General features: G+C 44.6%; 1 protein-coding gene across 1 annotated transcript; it reads left to right on the top strand.

The window, feature by feature from the left end:
• The first annotated feature begins 918 nt into the window (after positions 1-918).
• LOC109049033 (frizzled-8-like) lies at positions 919-4,573 on the top strand. Its single transcript, XM_042751985.1, is given in 2 exon segments — positions 919-1,992; positions 3,240-4,573. Coding segments are annotated over 2 exon segments (1,752 nt in total). The 5' UTR covers positions 919-1,278; the 3' UTR covers positions 4,278-4,573.
• Positions 4,574-8,197: the final 3,624 nt, after the last annotated feature.

Genomic DNA, 8,197 nt, shown 5'->3' with positions numbered 1-8,197 from the left:
GAAATAATGAGGCTCGGACAGTAAACATTTGCTGGTGAAATTGCAGCTGGACCCAAAGCCAAAGCCACAAACTTCTGAATGTTAATTGAAATATGGATTGTTAACAAGCAGTGTGGCATGCTGTAACCTACAAAAAAAAACTATTTTAACAAGTTGTTCAAGAATACTGCGCATGCAGTTTTACGGCCACATGTTTATATGTACTTTTAAAAAAGTCATTTGTCACACCGCAGTTATATTTCAGTGACATGCTAAAAAGCCAAATATATATATAAAAGTTTTAACGTTTATATTTTACATTTTGAGCAGCCAAATAACCTGAAATGTACACTTTGTATCAAAAATCTCACTGTTCAATAAAGAGTTTGTCATCATGTCCTGCAAATAAATAAATAAATACCATTTTACAGCACAAATAATGCATCTTTTGAAATTATTTTATGTGGTAGGCTAGTCAAGGTTTTGAAATAATAGGCTACAATAAAAAATTAAATAAATTCTATTGAATAGAACATTCAAGAGAAAGAAAAAAAAACAGGACTAATAATAATAGCTGATTGTCTTGATATTCTTTTGAACTTAGTTTTGCATCCACTTTCGCCACAATAAAGCGATCTATAGACTTCATAATACACACTGCTAGTAAACAAAGACATCAAATAACATAAAACCATGCATTAGAGATTCAATACAAACGCTAATTGTATTTATTACATTTGTTTTATGTGCGATCTGCCTCCTTCAGGCACAAACTTGTATCTTTGATCTAATTTGTGTTCCCTTTCAAAAACAACGTTCTGCAATTGTACACCTTGAGCAAACGTGATTGACACGCCTGGGCGACCCGCCCTCCCCGCTTTGTGATTGGCGATCGGCGCATGGGGGGCGTGTCCGCTCGGCTGTCTTTTATACTCGGCGCGTCCTACTCCACGGCACTGATTTGTATGAGAAAGGCTCTCGAGAACGGAACGAATGTAGAAAACGCGTTTACACCAGGAGTGTTTTTGTTAACAGAGAAGTTTAGAGTATTGAAACGCGGCTTTCTATTGGAACGAATCGCTGGAGCGGGAACAAGGAGAGGAAACAGCTACGAGACGCTTGCATTTATTCCCTCAGCCATTTTGCCTGCGCCCGGCCGAGGGCTATTTATTCTCGGTATGCAACCCAACCGCGAGTCCGTGCCAAACAAGTGAAGCGGAGATGGGTCTGCTCTTCAAGATCTGAACTGAACTGTTTCCAGCGCCGCATTGCTTGTGTTGACAGGAGGGGGAGAAAAGAATGGAGTGCTACCTGTGGGGGATTTACCTGTTCCTCGCGCTCGCCCTGCTGCCCAGGTCAAGCGGCACCACGGCCAAGGAGATCACCTGTCAGGAGATAGCCGTTCCTCTGTGCAAGGGCATCGGCTACAACTACACCTACATGCCCAACCAGTTCAACCACGACACGCAGGACGAAGCCGGCTTGGAGGTGCACCAGTTCTGGCCTCTGGTGGAGATTCAGTGCTCCCCGGATCTCAAGTTCTTCTTGTGCAGCATGTACACCCCCATATGCCTGGAGGACTATAAGAAACCCCTGCCGCCGTGCCGGAGCGTGTGCGAGCGAGCCAAGGCGGGCTGCGCCCCGCTCATGCGGCAGTACGGCTTCCCTTGGCCGGATCGAATGAGGTGCGATTTGCTGCCCGTGCAGGGCGCACCAGACACGCTGTGCATGGACTACAACCGAACCGACTCCACCACGGTGTCGCCGGTGCTGTCCAAACCCACCAACTACCCCAGCAAAGCCTTCAATCCGCACAAAAAGAAAAGCGGGCGAACGGGTGTTGGACCCAAAGCGAGTAAACCCTGCGAGCCGGGCTGCCAGTGTCGCGCGCCGATGGTGGCGGTGAACAGCGACAGACACCCGCTGTACAACCGCGTCAAGACGGGTCAGATCCCGAACTGCGCCATGCCGTGCCACAACCCGTATTTCACCCAGGACGAGCGGACTTAATTTGTGTTCCCCTTTCAAAAAACAACGTTCTGCAATTGTACACCTTGAGCAAACGTGATTGACACGCCTGGGCGACCCGCCCTCCCCGCTTTGTGATTTGGCGGATCGGCGCATGGGGGGTGCGGCGTGTCCGCTCGGCTGTCTTTTATACTCGGCGCGTCCTACTCCACGGCACTGATTTGTATGAGAAAGGCTCTCGAGAACGGAACGAATGTAGAAAACGCGTTTACACCAGGAGTGTTTTTTTGTTAACAGAGAAGTTTAGAGTATTGAAACGCGGCTTTCTATTGGAACGAATCGCTGGAGCGGGAACAAGGAGAGGAAACAGCTACGAGACGCTTGCATTTATTCCCTCAGCCATTTTGCCTGCGCCCGGCCGAGGGGCTATTTATTCTCGGTATGCAACCCAACCGCGAGTCCGTGCCAAACAAGTGAAGCGGAGATGGGTCTGCTCTTCAAGATCTGAACTGAACTGTTTCCAGCGCCGCATTGCTTGTGTTGACAGGAGGGGGAGAAAAGAATGGAGTGCTACCTGTTGGGGATTTACCTGTTCCTCGCGCTCGCCCTGCTGCCCAGGTCAAGCGGCACCACGGCCAAGGAGATCACCTGTCAGGAGATAGCCGTTCCTCTGTGCAAGGGCATCGGCTACAACTACACCTACATGCCCAACCAGTTCAACCACGACACGCAGGACGAAGCCGGCTTGGAGGTGCACCCCTCCCCAGAACCACCAGTTCTGGCCTCTGGTGGAGATTCAGTGCTCCCCGGATCTCAAGTTCTTCTTGTGCAGCATGTACACCCCCCATATGCCTGGAGGACTATAAGAAACCCCTGCCGCCGTGCCGGAGCGTGTGCGATAGCGAGCCAAGGCGGGCTGCGCCCGCCTGCTCATGCGGCAGTACGGCTTCCCTTGGCCGGATCGAATGAGGTGCGATTTGCTGCCCTTGCAGGGCGCACCAGACACGCTGTGCATGGACTACAACCGAACCGACTCCACCACGGTGTCGCCGGTGCTGTCCAAACCCACCAACTACCCCCAGCAAAGCCTTCAATCCGCACAAAAAGAAAAGCGGGCGAACGGGTGTTGGGACCCAAAGCGAGTAAACCCTGCGAGCCGGGCTGCCAGTGTCGCGCCCGCCGATGGTGGCGGTGAACAGCGACCAGACACCCCGCTGTACAACCGCGTCAAGACGGGTCAGATCCCGAACTGCGCCATGCCGTGCCACAACCCGTATTTCACCCAGGACGAGCGGACTTTCACGGCCTTCTGGATCGGTCTCTGGTCGGTGTTATGCTTCATATCCACTTTCGCCACCGTCGCTACGTTTCTAATCGACATGGAGCGCTTTAAATACCCCGAGCGCCCGATTATTTTCCTCTCGGCGTGTTATATGTTTGTGTCGATCGGCTACATTGTGCGTTTAATTGCCGGGCACGAAAAAGTGGCGTGCAACCGGGAGTACGACGTGGAGCACATCCACTACGAGACCACCGGCCCCGCGTTGTGCACCGTTGTGTTTTTGCTGATCTACTTCTTCGGGATGGCCAGCTCGATATGGTGGGTCATCCTCTCGCTCACCTGGTTCCTCGCGGCGGGCATGAAGTGGGGCAACGAGGCCATCGCGGGCTACTCTCAGTACTTCCACCTGGCCGCCTGGCTCATCCCGTCCATGAAGTCCATCGCCGTGCTCGCGCTGAGCTCGGTGGACGGCGACCCGGTCGCCGGGATCTGCTACGTGGGCAACCAGAACTTGGACAACCTGCGGGGCTTCGTGTTGGCGCCGCTAGTGATCTACCTGTTCATCGGCACCATGTTTCTTTTGGCCGGATTCGTGTCGCTGTTCCGGATCAGGAGTGTCATTAAGCAGGGTGGCACTAAAACGGACAAACTCGAGAAGCTGATGATCCGGATCGGGATCTTCACGGTGCTCTACACGGTTCCCGCCACCATCATCGTGGCGTGCTACTTCTACGAGCAGCATAACAGACAGAGTTGGGAGATCACTCATAACTGTTCGTGTTTATTGGAGCAGGAGATCAAGAGGCCGGACTATGCCGTCTTCATGCTCAAATACTTCATGTGCCTTCTGGTGGGCATCACCTCTGGAGTTTGGACCTGGTCCGGTAAGACCCTGGAGTCCTGGAGGAGTTTCTGCACGCGCTGCTGCTGGGGCAGCAAGGGCTCCGGTGGCTCCATGTACAGTGACGTGAGCACGGGATTAACGTGGAGGTCCGGGACCGCCAGCTCGGTGTCCTGCCCCAAGCAGATGCCTTTGTCCCAGGTCTGAAACAATTGTCGGGGGTCTCTTAGTCTTTTCAGTCGTTTGCATACAAATGAACTTGTTGATGGTTTCTATTAGCGGACGAACTGGCTGAAACAATGCAGCGATGCAGAAACAATTACGTTGCGCTAATTCCATTCTATTGATATGGACATGACATGCAATCAGTCATTCTTAAGGAGAGTTTGGGCATTACATTGTTCCCAGTGGAGTAACTCATGTCCCCAACTTGCAGCATTTCGTGTTGTTGGAAGACACGTTTTGAATTGTCTGAACAATAAAAAATCGTAAAAATAAACCTTAATATTATCGTTAATGTTATTATATACGGTTTTTATTATATACGGGTTGTTGTTCCTTTTGCGAAATGTATTTATACAAACTTGTAAATGGTGTATAAAAGATGATTTATAAGATTATTGTACATTTGTATATAGTGTAGAGATGCCACATGCAAAGCAAATATGACTTTTATTTTGACAATAAAAACTTTTTTGATGAATCTGAATTTCTCCAAGTGCTGCTTTAATGCTGAGGAAGCTTCTGGTAATGAGTGCTCCGCGTCGGCTCTTTGTGGTCATTCCTATTGAAGATGCTTTGCAAAGATGCTTTTGTGGGTTCTGTTCAGAGAAACTCTTTTAGCTATCTGAGGCCTAATTAGAGACAGGGGCCTTGTGTTGGAGAATCTCCATAATTGTTGAACCCTTCACGTGCTTGCTACTTAATTTACTAGAAGAGGGCTGGGGAATGGGGTTTAAATGCAGAAAACGGGTCCTTTTCATCTGGGGAAACTTTGATCTTTCTTTTAAAGTCTAGAATAAAGGTGCCATGTAGATAGAACCTTTAGACTGATGCGCCAAGTTTTTTCATGTCTAATTTGAGACCGTTGTCCTTTGATCGACATTATAGAATTTTTTTGAAGCTCGGGGCCCCCAGCCATGTTTTGTTAGAGAAAACCTGTGACAGTTAGATTTTTTTTTAACACTATCAAAACGTCCTTTTTGAATTTCAGCTGTATTAATAGTAGTTACACTCACTGAGATGGTGAATAAAAACCTACAGGTGGTCCCTTACGTAATCCACAGAGCCTTTCTGTGAAACTCCTATGGAGATTCTGAGACAAAGAATGACACTGAAATTGTTGCAGAATGGTTAGTTTCGTGCCATATTAGATATTTTTGTGATCTAACTTGGAATATTCTGTTGCAATATTTCTGTGTATTTTAGCAACTGTAAAATGGTCTGAAAACAAACAATTCTTTGTATTTTTAGCCAAAGGACACCAGCGTGCTTATGTGCAAATGCACTGATCGATTCCGATACAATAGGTTTAAACATTCCAGAAGGATATTGTGTTTTTAAATTAGTTGGCACACATTTCCATTTTTCAGAGTGCTGTGGTATTTCCATCTATACCTTTACACAAACAAAGCATTTTGGTGAATTCATGATACTTTGAAAGATAATTTAACCTAATAATAATGGAAACGAATGTAAAGTCCTACATAATAATAAAGGCATATCTTTAAAACAATTACGTTTTTTAATTATTACTTTTTTTTAGAGCGCGTTCCTATTTATTTTTTATTTTTTGCTGTACTGTGTCTCCACCTAGCGGTCAATGTAAAGAAATACAGTAATGTTTATCAAGCTTAGCTTGCAGGATTTTACCGTCTTACATCAACAGCTGCACATTATCAGATATTTTATCAAGTTGTTTTCAATTACCAATTAGTTGGTAGCTGTAATAAAGTAGCTGCAGATATGTAAAATTCTACACATCTGAGAGCAATAGGCAGGGACATTGTGAATTGCGTGTGGAAGCAGATACATTTGAATGAGAAAGTGTGGAAACATTTGTTAAAATTGTTTCCTGTTTCACAAATAAACGTGGGTTTGCGGGAAGCTTGCTTTCTTCAGAAAATAAATCTTGTGTATTTTATTAGGCTATAACAATGTTATTGACAGAACATTAATTTGCCATAAAATTGACAGTCGTAAATGACAAAAGAGTCAACCATAAGAAAGTGTTGAAAAAGTTTAAAATATACAAATAATATTTTGAAATATTTAGTCCTCTAATTTTTGTTTACTGGGGCGAGCTAATAGTAATTAAGTCATGATTATTCAAATCTATAGAAGTATAATATTTGCTATTAAATTCGCTTCACAGACATAGGCCTGCTAAAAACCACTGGGGACGTTGTCTACGAGAAGCTGTATTTCTCAAAGAAGTGCTGGCTCTCAGAAAGCAAAACCATTAGCAATGCAATTTCCGGACGTAGAAGAGTTAAAACGAAATAGGTCATCTTTTAAAATTGTTACCTGACATACAAATTCAATTTCCATCAAATGAATCAACAAGGAAATGATAATAATAACAATAATAATAATAAAACGAATCAACAAAAGCCTCATCGAGTAATCGCAAATTACCGTGATTTGCTTTTACTCAACAGTGCTGAGAAAAGTAAGAGATACCACGCGACACGCCGTCCACGCGCCTCTTTGAGCTGCGGTCAGGACAATAAATAACACCTGAATAAAATAAGATGATGATGATTATTATTATTATTATTATTATTATTATTATTATTATTATTATTATTATTATTATTATTATTATTATTTAACCCAGTGTTACCTTACCATTTAAAGATAACTTCCGGGGCGCTAGATTACGCCCATTTTACGACCCCTGCCACAATGCAATTTACCATTTCAATAAAGATTCATTGAAGCCAGAGAGGTGCAGTACCCACTCCAGCCAGCAGAGAGCACTGAGTCTCAGTGAGAGCAGTAACAGTGAAAGCTGCACATGTGACAGGTACGTTTACAGGCTCCTTGGTTTCAAAACATCTCTTATTTTAATATTAGATCTCACCTTACATATGTGACACCAAGAACAAAACAATTGTGCAGTGTTCAAATACAGATTTCAGTTGTTTTCCTCTTTTGAAAATACATTGTGTTCTAAAATTCATTACTGTGGTGACAATATAACGATAAACATTAATAAAAATCAAAATCACATGCACTGTCTAATTTTGTAGCCATTAGAAGACAATTCTCACACCCAAAAAGAACTGGCATGAAAACTGGCAAACTGTAACTTTGTTGTAGTCCTTATAAACAACTTTAGCCTTCCTGGGGGGTGTTTCCTAAAAGAAGCTATTGGTTGCAAATTCTGTCATTAGGCTACCAGTAGAGCTCAGTGGAACTTGCCACCATAGTAAGCTAACAATTATTTGGGAAACACACCCCTAGTTGGTCAATTCTAGAATGTTTACATTTACAGTAATGTTTTAGTATTACAGTAGGCCTACATATACTTAAACAGTATATTTATAGAAATGTATATATTAAACATTCTGAGTGTCCTGGAGAAGTGTCAAAGACAGTTGAAATAACATATATGCAAAAGTAATTGCATTTATTGCACATTAATGTGCATTTATTGCATATTGATGTACAAACATTTGCAGTAATGAAGAATTGTCCATCTTCAGACTTGAGTTCAGTGCATGTCTGTCCACTAGAGGGCATGATTTGTCAGTTTTTAATAGGATGGTAGGTTTCCCCAACCCTGTTTAGAAGAAGAAGAAAGAAGAAGAAAGTCGTGATATTTGCCAAGTATGGTAACCCGTACTCGGAATTGGTGCTCTGCATTTAACCCATACAAGTGCACACACACAGCAGTGAGAAGTGAACACACACCCAGAGCAGTGGGCATCTATATCCAGCACCCGGGGAGCCGGGGTTCAGTGCCTTGCTCAAGGGCACTTCAGCCATGGGTATTGAGGATGGAAGAGAGTGCTGTTCATTCACTCCCTCCCACCTACAACTCCTGTCAGCACCAAGACTCGAACCTGCAACCTTCTGGTTAAAAGTCCAATTCTCTAACCATTAGGCCACAGCTGGCCACA

Source organism: Cyprinus carpio, chromosome B24 (genome assembly GCF_018340385.1).
Source record: "Cyprinus carpio isolate SPL01 chromosome B24, ASM1834038v1, whole genome shotgun sequence".
In the NCBI taxonomy this organism is placed as follows: domain Eukaryota; kingdom Metazoa; phylum Chordata; class Actinopteri; order Cypriniformes; family Cyprinidae; genus Cyprinus; species Cyprinus carpio.
This window is presented reverse-complemented; position numbering and strand designations above follow the sequence as displayed.